At 41.6% G+C, this 16109-nt stretch overlaps 1 protein-coding gene across 2 annotated transcripts in view; it reads right to left on the reverse strand.

Annotated features, from left to right (window-relative positions):
* Window positions 1-16109, reverse strand: part of LOC108877345 (zinc finger protein GLIS1) — a 72392-nt gene that overhangs the window by 10075 nt on the left and 46208 nt on the right. For both annotated transcript variants that reach the window (XM_051077526.1, XM_018667347.2), the window contains 4 exons: window positions 10266-10427; window positions 7163-7273; window positions 4051-4192; window positions 691-865 (listed from right to left, as the gene is read on the reverse strand). In XM_051077526.1, coding sequence (XP_050933483.1) covers window positions 691-865; window positions 4051-4192; window positions 7163-7273; window positions 10266-10427 — 590 coding nt within the window. The remainder of the gene's footprint in view (window positions 1-690; window positions 866-4050; window positions 4193-7162; window positions 7274-10265; window positions 10428-16109) is intronic.

Below are 16109 nucleotides of genomic sequence, written 5' to 3' on the forward strand. Positions count from 1 at the left end.
TGATAATGTATTCTCATCAAAGCATGAATCATCTCAGGCCAAGCAGTTTGGTCATCGTGCTGACGCTGTTGTATCCAGTAGAGATGGGGGACCTTATGAACACTGATTCCGGTGCCAGAATTAGAGCCGGTGATGTGTCACGATGACCCTGTGGTGACCAGCACAGCCCCTCTTCCCTTGAGGCTTGTTGAAGGGGTTGTGGAGTTGTGTTTGTTTCCAGTAAGAGAGCCAAATGGGTTTGTCAGCAGGGCCGAGAGGTTTAACCTAACATGAGCTAAGTGGGTTCGCCCTACGGTTTGTCCTGGATTCAGGAGAACAAATAGGTGAAAAACAAAGGGTGAAAAGTGTGATCATAATGATAATATCAGGCTGATGCTTAGTGGAGGAGGAGTGCGGTTTGCTAAGTTTTTGACCTTTGTGTATTTGCGAGGATACATACATGCATACGTAGACTGGTGTTAGTGGCCGTAAATATGGAAGAAACTCTTTCATGGTTCATCTTTGTCAGCTGTGACAAAGCCTTACACGACATTCCATCACTAATCAGGAACATTTACCAAATGTGATGTTTATTTTTACTGCCCTGCTGACACATTTAGAATTTCCCACCCTTACTAAACACAGAGTTTCACAGTATGACACATCTCAGCCTCTAAATATATCCATATTATGTCTCTGTGATGGACTCACCCGTCTCTCGTGCCGTCCATGGCGGTCAGTGGGGACAGGTGATGAGGGCTACCGAGGTCTCGGTCTAGTCTGTGTTGTCGGGAGGGCAGGTCAGTGGCAGAGGTGGGGTTGGGGTTGGGGGAGAGGAGCTCCACTGAGGCGCTGTGATGAGGGGTGCTGGAGCCAGTGTACAGGCCTGAAAGACAAACAAAGCTAATTCAGTAAATGTGCCAAATAAACCCGAGGGCCCTGCGTTCCATCTTTCCTTTGAGCAAATTAAAAGCCATTTCATGGCAACAGGATTTTGTTTTGACAACCTTCATCCGATCAGAGAGCTTTGTAAAATAAAATGCTCTGTGTTTGCGCTGTCTGTAATTTAGGGTACATTGTTTGTGCTGCCACAGGGATTGGCCTTGTTTGTCCTTTAAGCTGTTTGGTCTTATTACACAATAATAAACTAAAAAGTTACATGTGTTTGAAAAGCGACTTTGAACGGTAGGGCATTTAAAAGGGGGAATAAGGTTACAGCATAGCCTCTGTTTTGTGTGTGTTTGGATGTCATGGTTATGGTTATGTGAATACATGCAGGCTTATATTTAACAGTGAAGGCACAGAGTATTTGATGTTTCAGCATGTACATTGTACTGTATCAGTATGATTTTTTTTTTAAACTTCTTACACATTGCTGGAAAAGTTGAGAAGAGAATGGAATTATTTTATGACTCTGTTCCAAAATGTCCAATATGTCTTTCACTATTCAATCACTGAGTTTTTCTAAATCATATTTGATTAACATTTTGTTGACGCAGTGGCCTGTGGGGGGCCATTATTTTCTACTGATGCTGTCTGCATGTTGCCAACTTCTTCTACTGTTTCAAGCTGCAAACTATTATTAAACACTGATCCATTTTTCTTATCCAGAATGCCCTGCAAACTAGGGCTGCAACTAATGATTGTCATATTGATTTATGCTTTACTTGTTTTCATTTATAAAATGAAAATTAAAATGCCCATCCCAAAGTTCCCAAAGCCCAAGGTGACGTCTTAAAATTACTAATTTTGCCCGACCAACTGTTTAAAACCAAAGGTATTCATTTTACAAGAATATACCCAGAAAAAAAGCAGTTAATTTTAACATTTGAGAAGTTCAAATCAGTGAACGTTGACCACTTTTGCTCTACTTGGACAATTCACTCTGTCAGTGTGCTGCAATGCTTCTGATCTTTCAGACCTTACAATTTCGCAGTGGTTTAATTCCATTAACATTTAAAAATGCTGCTCTGGAGGGAAAGACTAGTTCAATCATAGTAGAAATTGTAGACACCAAGAGAAACCGAACTCGATCTCCACTTGTTCTCGCAGCAGTGAATCTACTCACTCCATCTTCTGCTCCATTCATCGCCTGATTTCTTTCCCAGCATCCACAAGGAGAGCCGTGCGCTGACTGTCTGGGGCAGTTAACCAGCGACGAGAGGAGAAGACAGGAAGAGATGAAAGGAAGAGAAAAGATTGGTGCTCCTGGTTTTGCCGTTTCCAGGTCCAGCTGCTCTCAAGTGGAAGCATGCAGAGCCCTGATCTGACAGCACTCTGAAATGGCTACAAGCTTGATTCATTACCCCCAAAATCATCAATCACGGACCTTAAATGTTTTCCCCTTTAGCCCCAACATCTGCTACCAGAGCGGCAAAACAGTCGACAAATAATGGCTGTGATTGCCTCAATTTCATCGCTAGTTCCTTGCAGAGGGAGACAGAGGGGATCTGATGGCACTCTTTAAGAGTTAGTGGAGGATTATGTTCTGAGGATGTCGTGGGAAGGCTTCTGGTCGACTTAAAGAAGAAAGTTCTGTGCGAGAAGGAGAAGGAGAGGTGTATCAGCCACTCAGCATAACAGCAGGAACATGTAGACCTCTGCACTAAAATTATGATGAGTCCTTCCTCTGGTTAATCAGGGAACACTCTAATTATGCACTATAAAACAGAGAGGGGCTTCTCGTAAGTCTCACTGTAGCCATGTGAATAAGAGCAGACTTGTAAGCAGTGAACAGGAAAACAAGTTCAGCTCTGACTGGAAGCATGAGTCATTTTCTGCTCTACAAGTGTTAATGATGGGATGGCTGCCCACTTTGCTCCACCTCCTCCATGCATCCTATTGGCCCCAGAACAAAGTGAAACTCATGCAAATGGAGATGCTGAATGCCAACCTGCGACATCTTTGCTGGCCTTGAATAACACTGCATTCTTGAACGCTTTGGCACCGGATCAGGAGTGAGCTCCTCGGGGGCTTTAAACCATTTAAAACAAGAGAGCGCGCAACATCCACTCAGAAACAGAGGGAGGCCGAGGGTAAAAAGCCAAGACTCAGAGGCCCGGTTCGACATTCAAAGACAAGTTGAGCGTTCACAGTCGTCAACGGTGCGCAGAGTTCCAGCATAAATAACAGAGAGCAACGGGGAGCCTGGATGGGGTACAGGAAGAAAACAAGGACAGATGTGTCCATAAACTGAAGGAGCTGCGGGGCATCTCTCTTGTCTTTAAGATTGTTACAATCTATTTATCTCTCTCTTGTTTCCAATCCAGTGTGGTGTTGACTTTTGATGATGGTCAAATTCATCAATTAGAAAAATGGAAGTTTAAAGGCCACATGTGATGAGGAAAAGTTTCCGTTTGTAGCTGTTGTTAATGGTTTTTGCAGTCTCTGCATGACAAGATGACAGGTTAACGCGATATGGTTGTGAAACACGAACCAAACAAACAAAAGCACAAGGTTGTAACACTTCTAAAAAATAACCAAGAAAAGTCCAATGACAAAAATGTTTACATAAAGCGTGTAGAAGCAATTAAGGATGAATTATAGTGGCGTAATTTGTTTGTGTTTGACCAAAGGCGCCATAAATATGATTTTTACTGCCTGAAAGCACAAAATTACCATAATACATCTGCAGGAATGTTGACATGGCTGTTGATTACCACCAATGACTCTGTGATTGCTTTGCCAGGTGTCAGGATTTCTGGCGGTCAGACCTCACTTGCTGGCCTGTTCTCCTGTTTTGGAACAAATACTCCCTGGCCATCGATATTTTGAGACACAGCCAGTCTCTTGCACTCACAGTTTGAATTGCTCAACCATGGAGGACAGAGCTACTACCGGTGTCATATGACGTGTTGTTTTCAAGCCAAAGAGCAAATGATTAAGAGCTATTACTTCTTAAGTTATTTTTCTGTTATGCAGTAAATTCAACATGTGGAAGGTGCACTGTGAGAGAGAGAGAGAGATGTGAAACCTATGTTTGTCTTGCTGGCAGGGCTATTGGATTACTTAATGCCTCTATAAGGTTACATTATCGGGGTGTTGGATGACAGAGCAGCGTTTTGTGTGCACCTGTGAAGATGTCTTGGCCCAGTCCAGGAGAACGACCATCTTTGCCGTTGTAGTGGTGCTGCGAGGAGGTGGAGCTCTGAAGGTGCTGCATGGACAAACAGTCATTCAGGACGTCCTGCTCTAGGTGAGGGCAGGGCCGAAGCTGTCAATCACAAAGATTAGAACAAAATAACCTCAAATGTTTACAAGAAACCATGCTGAGTCATAAGAGAGAACTCCATCTGGTCTGCAAGATTACGCAACCTAAGAACAAAAACACAGCTTCAGTTTTGCCTATCTGTAGGTCGGACCCTATGTGGGGTGTGGTTGTGTTTTCTCTTTTTGCAATAATGTGATTGTAATGTTAATTTGAAACAGTAACTCAGCAAATGAGAATACATTGTCAGTCAGGGGGAACCAGAGGAGAGATCATACGCTCCTTTTTGAGTCATTCTTTGGCCTTGGACACTGTGGGCAAGCGATCACTGTACCAACTCAGAGCCAATGTGAGATTGCTTCTGTTTCTCTCACTGCCAGCAGTAATGGGGGCAACTGAAGACACATTTCAGCTTCAGAGTTGATCATCACGCCACGCAGAGGAAACTCAAACCCAAAAGGAAACTTTTGTCAATTGGAGAAATGGGACATCTGCTTTATGGATCAGTGGTACAGCTGACCTCTGTTGTATACATCAGTGGATTTCACTGTAATAAAACATTACAGTTGCTGAGGTACACACCAGGACTGCACTAACAACCACATCATGTCCTTTCCCCAGGAGATTTACCTTCAAAGACCCTGAAAAGACAACACAGGGATCAGGATAGAACTACAGCTGAAATAGGCAGAGAGGAAGTAATTTTAAACCAACACTGTGTAATGAAATGTGGCCAGCCAGAATGAAGACACTGACTGGAGAAAAGGGGAATCTACCAAAGGTCTCAATGCCATCTGCTTTAGGCCCAGTATTAGATGAGGAGTTGGGAGAAAACAAGCAGTGGGCTTGATCTGCTCACTACGGTACAGTTACTGTTCATGTGTGAGTAAAAGGATAAGTGGTTTCTTATTGTCAACAAATCCCTTAAACCCAACCAACTGACAAGTACTGTCTGTGCAGCTGATGTAGTTCACTGCTGTGTGCAGTAGACTTCCACTGTTGTTCACAAACTAATACATCAGTGAGCCACAACGTTGCACTGGGTGACATGTTCCTTCATTCTGATGAGCAAATATGCAACTATGCTAACTTAACAATTATTATTTGGTCATTTAGTCAGGACTGGCAACATGTTGTCATTTGAGCCATGTATACAGTTTACATGATTATTAAACATTTTGATCAAATATCAGGGCAGATATATTGACCATATGAAGTGTCAGCAGCTATATGTTAGTAAGCTAATGTTAGCTTTCTCAGTTAGTTCAGTTAAACTACATAACGCTTATGTCCAGCAGTTGCTGTGTAAATATTTGGTAAAACAAAAATGTAAGAACTACTTTTTTTGGTGTAACCCATTTTAATTAATTAATTGTATGAATTCATTAATTTAAATTACTTAAATGCTTAAATAACAAAGATCACCTATCCTTTTTAATTCAGTCATGCATAAATCTCCACCCTCCACACTGCATGATAAGTTTGAACTTCAGAACAGCTGTTTCAACTGACTCTAAATTCAATATATATGTTCAGAAAGTCAAAATATAAACTAAGTCTAAATCAAGTTTTATTTTTGTCATCATGCTGTGATATTAACTATCGTTGACTAATAAATATTTTTCAGTGGAGTGTATAATAGTAAGAAGTGATAACTTTACGATGCCAAGAGGCATAAAAACATGGCAGTGTTGCTCTGAGTCATTTGGACCAGAACAACTCAAGCATAACTTGCAAAGAAAGTGCTCCAGTTACACTTGACTAAGGTCTTTGCTGTCAACCAAGCTTTTTTTCTCTATCATCATTCCGACCCTTTCGATGAGTCTGTCTTTCTCCCTGTGTCTGCCTGTGTGTCCATACATCCACTAATCCAGCCTTTGTTAGTCCATGAAAATCAATTCCACATTTTGATTTTGTGGTTGGACTGCGGGTGGAAACATTCTTCAGCATTATCACGACAATCTAGTTTACCCCCTGATTTTTCCCACAGAGTTCTAAAACAGCAATGAACCAAGTGGACTAGATAACTTAATCTGTGTGAGACTTACGTCTTTTAAAAACTTTCTGCCTTCTTGGCCATTGAAATCACAAGTGATGGCACTTTTCAACATGCTGGCATCATCTACCTTTTGATTTCAGAGTTGGATATTGTATGACAGTAAATGTGTACACGAGTGTCCTCCTGGGAGAGCCTTATGAGTGCCCTGCAAAACATTCATCACATGTAATTGGGGCTCTGTTTTCCCCACAGCAACACTCTTAAAAGTTTTTTCTGCGGGCCTGCTCCAAGAGTGGAGTAAGAGCATTTGTTTGACATTTGTCCATAACATCTGGCCACTGGGGTATTCCACACTACAGCTTATTAACAATGCTACAAGCACACATGTGTTTCCCTTTACAATGCTAAGCAAAGGAACACATCATCCAGCCTGCCACTATCCAGCCCCTTCCACAACAATGAGCCCATTCTCTCTGTTATTTACCCGCTTCCAGTCAGGGAAAGAATGGGCTTTTGACCATGAACATGATGAAATGTGGTCAAACCTGATCTATTGTTGGGGAAACTATTCTCAAAGACACCCCTCTAGCCCAACCCCTAAATTAAACCAACTAGATCGATCTGTGGATAATACAGATCAGAGCAGGACAGATTACATAAAGTGGTCTGTTTGTAAAACCTGCAGTCCTACCGTAATGACTTGAATAAAGTCATACTGGAAGTTTACCAAGGAAAGATGCACAGTAGCTCTTGAGCAGGGTATACTGTAGCAGCTGTGCAGCAGTCGCCTACACAGGCATAGCCACCCATAAACCATACATACAGTCCGCCCACATTTTTTTAAAGCAATGACAGATAATATTCCTTTCTTAACAATATTTAATTTTTTTACTGGAAACTTCAAGTGTGACTTAGGGTGACTTTCATTTGATTGTATTCATCGCTTTTCCTTCCCATTCTTGCAGAGAGTATCTTACCTTTCTACGCACCTGTTGCTCTTTGGCCGAGTGGATCTTGACATGTTTGCGTAGGGAGCTGGGATCTGTGTATCGCTTGGTACAGCCGGGGATCTGACATGCATACGGTTTCTGTGAGTAGAGAGAAAATGTTTCATGTCAGTTTTAAGAGCAAAATACATTTGAATTAGCTTTATTGTAAGAAAGACAGCAACAGAGGAAGAAGCAGGGCAGGTATTAAAGAAGATACCACAGCAGGTGATAAAGTTAGGGAGCAAAATCAATATAAATTAAGTTTGAAATTTGTTGGAAGTAAAGGCCAAAGATAAAAGTCCTACCTTTCAGCTGAGAAACAGACATAATTTGAAGTAAAAGGAAGAGCAGAAAAGAATGAAAAGAAAAGACAGATAGTCAGTTGGAAAATATTTTAATACCAAAGTTATTGTGCTGTATTTGTTATTCAGAACTTTAAAGCTAGTTGTTCTGTTCACTTTCTTTTCTCTGTTTGGTAACAAAATCCTACTCTCCTGGCACTGACAACATTAATACCACATAAAGACTTAAATATTAGCTGACTCTTCAGCATAGTGAAGTATGAGAAATGTTTTAGTCTTCGTTTGTGACAGGTTTACTTGTGTTACACTTTCAGCATTTTTGTTGTTGTTGTTTTGCATGAATAAGAAAACATTAGTTGTGTTATGAGAAATTTTCTACATTTGAAACTGGCCGATGACTTAAAAAAAAAAAAAATCAAAGCTGTCTCATGGTATGCTATACCATCAATCTGTATATTAGAGTGTGTGTTGACATTCAGACTGGTAGTAAAGAGGGAGATGTAGGCAGATTAGTGTAACAGAAATTACATCTGTAAAACCACTGCACTGTCATGGAGTTTCCTCATCATTTCACATTCTTCTCATTAAACAAGCAAATACAGCATGTAGCTCGCTGATTGAGGGATTTTTCCCCCCACAGCAATTTTTTTTTTCATCCTCAGGAATATAAGTTGCCCATTAAAGTGTAAGGGGATATGCGTCTTTATTAGCTCTACCTCCATACCTCAACCCTCTCTGTAAATAATCCATTGTTATTCCAAGGTGCTTACAGTGCCACTCATCTCCACCATGTTTGTTTTGCCAAGCAACACACCCAATACAGTGCTGAACCCTGAGTAAAAAAAAAAAAAAAAAAAAAAAAAAAAAAATATCAAGCAAACTTCTGTGCAGAATAAATATCATTAAAGCTTGAAAATGGTTTTCCCCCCAAAGTGTTTTTGGCAGCACAGGCAGCTGGGCAGTCACAGCGAAGGCCTTAGCAGGGTGTTAATGTGAAGCCATAAGCATCAGGGTCCCAGATTAGCTGTATCATTTGTCCTACTGTGGAAAGAGTGGGTGGTGGAAGAAAATCCCTAACTGATAAAAAAAAAACACAAGTCTGCATTCAAATTTCTACTCAGTTATAAACTCTGAATGATTTACTACTGCATAGACCAAAAAGCACTGGTAGCTGGCCAATACAGGAACACAGGGGGGAAATATTCTGGTAATATATATATATTTAATGAAAATACTGCCAAAATGAATTTCTCGTCAATTAAAGGTTAGAGAAAAGTAGCTAAGTTAAGAGTTTACTGATAAAAATAAATTCTGACCTTTGCTACTACAGATTCTTTTTTGCAAATCTGAATCCACGAGACCGACCACAGGCAGAACAACAGTGATGAGTACTTTCCATCATTTAAAACAGTTCTGTTAAACAAATAACTGCTGTTGTAGTGGTTAAAAGTAATGTGTTAACAGTTTAAAGGTTTACAAAATAGTTTTTGAGACATTTAATAATGGGAAAGAATTTTTATCTTCATTATTGACATTAACTTTTCAGTGATAAATATTAAGAGTTGAGGGGTTTTGTTGTGTCAGAGATGTAAATATGGCACATATTGCATGTTTGTTTGTCCTCCAGGTACTCTGCTTCTATTTCTCCCTTTTTGCCTCAAGTTTTTTCTCGTCTGTTTTTCCTTGTTTAGACTGTAAGGCCCTATTGAGACAAATTTTTAGCACATAAATACAATTTTACTGAATTAACTGGATGTGGCGTTGTGGCAGAAGCACAAAAAGAACTTGTACTTACTCAGAATTTGGACTAACATAGCCACAGATGTCACCAGTTGATTAATTAATTAAATTCTTTGACTTTTTTAAAGACTCTGTCCCTTTACCCTTTGATGTCCGTGATTTATAGATCTACGGTTTAAAGCTGGTAATTGTGTGTGTTTTATTCTCTTTTAAGTATCCAGCAACATATAAAGTAGATACAAATATTATCAGGAGGTGTTTAAATTGGAGCAGTGTGGTATAAAATGGAAATTATTTTAAAGTGCAGAGGAGAAAAGTGAAAAGTTCCCTGAAATGTTGGAGGAAATAAAACCTCAGCTGTACTTAAGTACATAATTTGAGCAAAACAACTTATTTATTCCCTAGCTGTGTTGGCGTGCAGATGGTGATAAAGTGAGGTATTGGTGGGGTTACTGAGACATGACGAGTGGCAGCGATGGCTGACTCAACATTTCCTTCCCGTTCCACAGGTCAGAGAAACAGGGGAAGCTCTGTCTGAGCTCGCAGCTCCAATCCAAGTCTGTTATGGCCTGAAGTGCGACTCAGCCTAATGGAACTGATCATTTAATGATCTGTGGTGTGTCACTGCCAGTGTAGAGAAAGTGAGAATGCCACACTGCTCACTGACTGACAGCAAATGAAAGTCTAACATTGTCAAGATGTGGAAATAGGCATTGAGGCTTGGACGGCAGTGCAGTTTTTAGTGTTGGTGTAATAGTGAAGGAGGGGCACGTATGAGCAAAGCTTCATTCAGGGATACACACCATGCCAGTGATTCAACTGTTTTTTTTTTTTAATTAAAGTTTTTAAATCTAATCCTCGGATGGATTTTATAGAAGCTAAATGCAGCCTGTATCTGAAAATTTGAGTCTATAATTTCATTCAGCCGTCCTTTCTGCAACACTATGACCACCCAGACTATTTTAACTGTTGGCCCGAGACATGTTAAACATTAATCTACTCTGGTGAAACATTGGGAGGTGAGACAGAGCAAAGACTTAGTTTCTGACCGTGTCCAGGTGAGTGCGCTGATGCTTGGCACGGTCGCTGGAGTTGCTGAAAGCTTTCTGGCAGCCTGGGTGCTGGCACAGGTACGGCTTCTCTCCTGTGTGGCTCCTCAGGTGGATCTTCAGGTTCTCCAGACGTGAAAACGCTTTGTTACAGCCCTCGAACTGTGGAGGAGGAAAACCAACACACACACACACACACACACACACACACACAACAGAGGAATGCATACACACAAAGACACACACAAAAAAAAGACAACCACACTCAGGCAGGTATGCACAGAACCACACAAGGAAATAAACAAACACCCACATGCATGAACACACAGACGTATACATGGAGAAGCACACCCACACACACAAACACAGAAAAAAGAAATCAATCAGTGTGAAGCTGGCAAACTCACTGGTACAATGTGGGCTCTGTATACGTGTGTGTGTGTGTGTGACTCAGAAAGAAGCTGTCCCACTCTTTCCCTCAGTCTCTTGATCACTCGCACAGCTGGAGGAGTTCACTCTACACCGCACACTCACCAGCCATGGAAAAGTGAGAGATGCTTAAGAACATGGGTGGTATAATCGCGGGCATTTTTTTCCATGGCTCTTAAATTACGCAGCCAATCCAAGGACCTTTGTTGTAAAACCACGTGCACTTGAAAGACAGTGGCGTCTGTGACAGTACACCTGCCTCAAGGCCTGCTATCTAAATTGAAGGTGAAACTGGAGTGTGCCGTACCGCAGCGGTTAATGGCCTGTAATGCATAGCATGAGATAAGTGTTCTGCTGTGTATAGTACATTAGACTGACAAGTGACAGTGACTGTAAACAAGCTCATATCCGACCCAGCTTGGCCCATTTGATCCCAACCACTCAGCCAATGAACACCACAGATTTGTTAACACGTGAATGATTTATGAGGCGTCTCGAGTGTCCACTCCTGCTCTTAAGCAGAAAACACAGCTGATTGGTTGATGAGGCGGTTCATGTCAAGACCCCCTACAAGGCCTGCTGTGTAAGGAGTCACAAAGTGTATGGGTGTACAGTGGTATGGGAAGCATAGCTAAATGTTACATATATCTACCTTATGTTAATCCCATTTAGGTATTCAGCAGCACCTTGACATCAGTATACAGATACTTAATTGTCACAGGAGTACAATAAGAGGAGGAGGGCTCGTGTCAGGGCTGTTCCTCTGTATAGCCACTTGCCTGTCACCATATGAGGCCTTAAGATGCATGTCTTGCATGGCTGGTTCATAAAAAAAAAGAGGGGGGGACCAGATAGGTGGATGCATGAAGGTGGAGACAATGAGCAGTGGTGGAGATGAAAAAAACAGACTAAAGCAACACTTAGCCCTTTCTGACAAAATATTGAACCAAAGGCACCAAACTCAGAAACTAAAAGTCCCTTTTGCACATTGCTGTGTTAGTTTCCACTGCATCTGAATAACTGTGAAGATCAGGCAAACAAGACTGATGACAGATGGCAACACAATTTTCACACCAGGAAACAACAACACAGAGTGATCCTGTTGTTCTTCGTATTTATTGTGGTGCGACTGATATTTGACTGAAACATAATGACTGATTGAAGATGAGACAGCAGACAATCTGCTGAGTGTTTGATTGTTATTTATTCATTTCAATGTCATCTCTTTTTCAAACCAGTCAAAATCCTGGTGAAGTTCATAAGTTTCTCAAAAGTTTTTTGGCTCCCTGGGAAAGTTCCTGCAGTAGAAAGTAACTTGATTTAAAATATTCAGACTGTTCACTTGATAAAAAATTATACACATAGTGTTTGTTTTTTTTTTATATATATTTTTTTAACTTATCTATTTATAGATTATTAGACAACATGCAAGAAATGTTGTGTTGAACAAGGCGATAGAGTTCTAAAACAAAAGTGGTCTTTATTCATAAGATGTCAAAAACAAAACAAAACACGGGAGTGAAGAGACACAGGGAGCCAGGAAGGACGTTTGGTCTGATAAAAACCAATGGTGCAACTACTCTGACTATAAACTCTGAAGTTCCCCCTTAAATGTCAGACAGTATCCACAGCTTCCCCACTCATAAATCTTACGCATAACCAAGTTCTATCAAAGTGCTAAACTGACCATGGCGCAAATAAAACTTAACCACAAACTGTAGTGGAGGCTCTGCGGTCTCTACTGTCTATTGTGCCCTGACCTTTAGTGAAGCCTGCTAACAACAGGTCGGGTTACGGCTAAGGAGAGAGTGACACCATTCTTCTAATGGGCCTTCAGCTTCATCTGGGCTCATTGCTCATCCCTGGCCTCCTTCATTCACTCACACAGCACAGGCAGGGCCTTCTATTCACTGAGGCTCCATTTAATATAGGCGAAACCTAAGCCTGTCATGGAAGAGCCGTGTTAGGTGACCAGGCTGATCTGTGTGTGTGTGTGTGGTTCAGTAAGAGAATCTTAATCTCCTCGCTTATAGATACACAAACACACAGGTCCATATGTTTATCTTATGTTTGTAGGAGCTTTGAGCCAACGAGTTTGGGAATTGATGACGATGGATGTTCCTTAAAAAAAATAAAAAAATAAATAAACAAAAATGTATGAGTCTTAAGTAAATTTTACTGAAAACAAACCTGGGCAAACATAAAACATAGGATGCATGTTTATCAGTGCCTCTATAAACTGAGTTTTGTTACCAAAATAAAATATTTTTTGATATCTCACTTTGAGAAATATAAGCATGTTTTATCTACAAAACAAAATTTTCTGATAAATCAAATAAGCCAAACCTCCCAAAAGCACCAGTGTACATGGCAGTTTCTGCACAAAGAAGTCATAAAAGTGCTTTAAAGCACATCTAAATTAACAACTTTATGATTAATATTGCAAAATATCAGATCAAAGAACAAGACCAAGAATCTGACCGAGCACTCTGATGCCAACTTTTAATACTTGACAGTTTCCAATACTTAAAAAGTTCCAAAGAATTTGATAGCCAGCCCTGTGTTCAAGGGTTCAGCATAATTATTGGCAACCCACTCAGCTATTTTTGGATCAAGGTAACGTGTGGTGTGGCTAAGGTTAAGGCAATCAACTTGTCTCAAAGTGCCCATGAGAAACGAATAAAATGTATGCATAAAATGATCAGAGCCAAAATGTCTGATGCTTGAGCGGACAGCCGCACAACTCGAAGTAAGGAGGACTGTAATGAAGTATGAGGAAAAATATCACCCAGGATTCCTCAACACTACACAGACGCACATACTGCCTGGGCTCCGGCACGTAACCATGGAAAATGTCTTTAAGCGTTCACGTCGCACAATGTTGTAGAGCGGAAACATATTATTCTTGAGTCATGCCAATCAAATGTTTCGGCTGGAAACGGGAGAGGCGGCCAGGGTGGGAAAGTTTAATAAAAATCTCAGTGCAGAGGAACATCCACACTGCCACACCAGTCATGACAGACACGGTCCATGCTGACTGCTGAAATACGGCGCCGAGCATTTGAGTTTGGAAAACAAACACAGCCATTATTGACGTGCCAAAAGTGTGTATTTATGTATAAGGGAATAATCACTCTTTCATTGCTTTCTTTTCTGCAATACAAATTTGAGGCTAAATTATAGCTAGGGGTCCGTGGAGGAAACCGTGTTAATCGTGTAGAGCGTATTATTACTCTGGGAGCGGGACTAGCAGGGAGAGAGCCGAGTATGAGGTTTTCCTGCCTGCTGGGAAACCAATAGGCAATGCCACTTCTAGGCATGGACATTACCCAGAAACCCTGCATGAAAAATTTTATGCTACAGTGAGATGTTTTAGCATGGCCAATCTTCTGGTTAAAATGAATTCTTTCAGTGAGTTCAGTGATTGTCAACTTCATTTTGGATATTTGGGGCATACGGTGCTGTAAAATATATTACAACTGCTGGTACTGACGGGTGAGAAAGTGTTTTAACAGTACTGATGTGGTCCCATTTTGGTGAAAGAGTGACCTGTAGCAATTACACAGCCCAGGTCGTTGGTCTGATTCCCACTAGAGTGACCAAAGTTACAAATATAATGATGATAAAAGCCAGTCTAAATAATGAAGGCACGCTAGAGGGGCATATGTCAGTATGTCCACTGTACGGTTCAGAGGGAGTTGCCTAAAATATAAACTGTTTAGAAAGTAATGAACGCAGAGGTTAAAGTGGTATAAACAGAGAGCTATGGTGGCTGAGGCTTCTGACACAGGATCAATTTTACCTTTGATATTATCTATGAAAACAGTTTAGACGGCACTAATCACATTAATTGCTTTAAACATGTTTAGTTTTCCTCTCTGAAAACCTCTGTCTAAGGTAAACCGACAGATCACCGCACCGAGGGGAGCGGCACTGGCAGCGTGGAGGGATTGGAGCCCCGTTTGACACCATTTCACTCTTGAGTCAGGAGGCGGGAGGGTTCAGTAGCTCAGTAAACATTGGGGATGACAGCGGGGTCTTGACATGGCTGAAGGGGCCGAGGGTGGGTTGAAAGGGTGGACAGGCAGCTGATCACAACAGACAGATTATGGGCCCAGCATGCGGGCCGGTGGAGGTGCGGGCCTGCCTGAGGCCTTCATGGGAAATGACTCCTGACTGGCAGGGAAAAGGCCAAACAGTGTCGGGGCTAAAAGGCAGCAGTGTGCAGCTCTCCTCACATGCGGCGGCTCATTAGCAACCTGCAGGAGCTGCAGATGATGCGAACAAACCGGCCGTTATGGAGTGGTGTTGGGGGAAAATATGGCCGCTGACATCTAGGACAGAAATCTGATTAAAAGCTTCGATGAATGGTGTAGGAAGAGAGAAGGAGAGAGGAGAGAATCAGAAGTAAGGTAGAGGTTCTTTCTCTCGGAAAATAATGCCTGACTGTGGTCCTTGCAGCCAAGGTCGTCACCAAGAATAAGCTCCAGGATTTTCTCCCTTGACAGCCGAGCTTTTCTAGGGTTGCTACAGAAGCGAGGGAATCCTTTGATATCTCCTTCAGCACTAATATATCTCTCTGGCCCTGGGCAGTAATTGTAGATCAGGCCTCTGACTAATGATGCAGAGATGGGATTCAACTGCTCGGCTGCTAACTAGCATGAAATTCACTATTACTCATGTTCTCAGGGCCCCCCCGTCAAAAAAAAAAGTTCTCAGAGCCTAACAGCCTCCACCGGTTTTCCGCTGTGATTAGTTTTACCTAATACATCCAGGCTCCTTTACTGCAAAGCCTGACAGACACGACGAAGGGCAAAGAGTTTTGGTGGCAGAAGAAAACACTGCCAAATAAAACATGTTACAAAGTGCCAATGCTCAAAAGCAGCCTGTATAACTTTATAAGTATGAAAAAAGGCGGTTGCTGGAATGAGGTGGTTTATCACAAGGTGTCTTTCTCTGCCCTGACCGACGAGGAAAACCACCAACACTTCAGGATCTGTTCGGAGGGGAGGTTTTGGGAGCAGAGTGCTCCGGCTGTGCTAAGGAACATGTGCATTTAATCTGCCTGCTTCCAAATGCCCTGTGGCAACCACAGCAAAGAGCAGAAAAACGTAAATGGATGAAATTATATCCATATGATTCAACGAGACAGCTAAGGAGAGGCAGGTTTCTCATGCGCTTCGTCAGGATACAAAATTAAACACAGCTTGGCTAAAACATTCGCATTACATAGTTTACACATATCATTTCCACTGTGGAGCGGGACCCTTTTCGCAGCCAGACTCATCTGTTGCGAATAGGGCTTTAATTTGAATCAAAGATAGTGATGGACTTTTTTTTTTTGCTGGAGAGAAATTAATTCACACACACTTACTTTGTTATCTCTTCTCCCCCTTCTCCTGCTCTTTGCCTAAT

Source organism: Lates calcarifer, linkage group LG17 (assembly GCF_001640805.2).
Source record: "Lates calcarifer isolate ASB-BC8 linkage group LG17, TLL_Latcal_v3, whole genome shotgun sequence".
NCBI lineage: Eukaryota > Metazoa > Chordata > Actinopteri > Centropomidae > Lates > Lates calcarifer.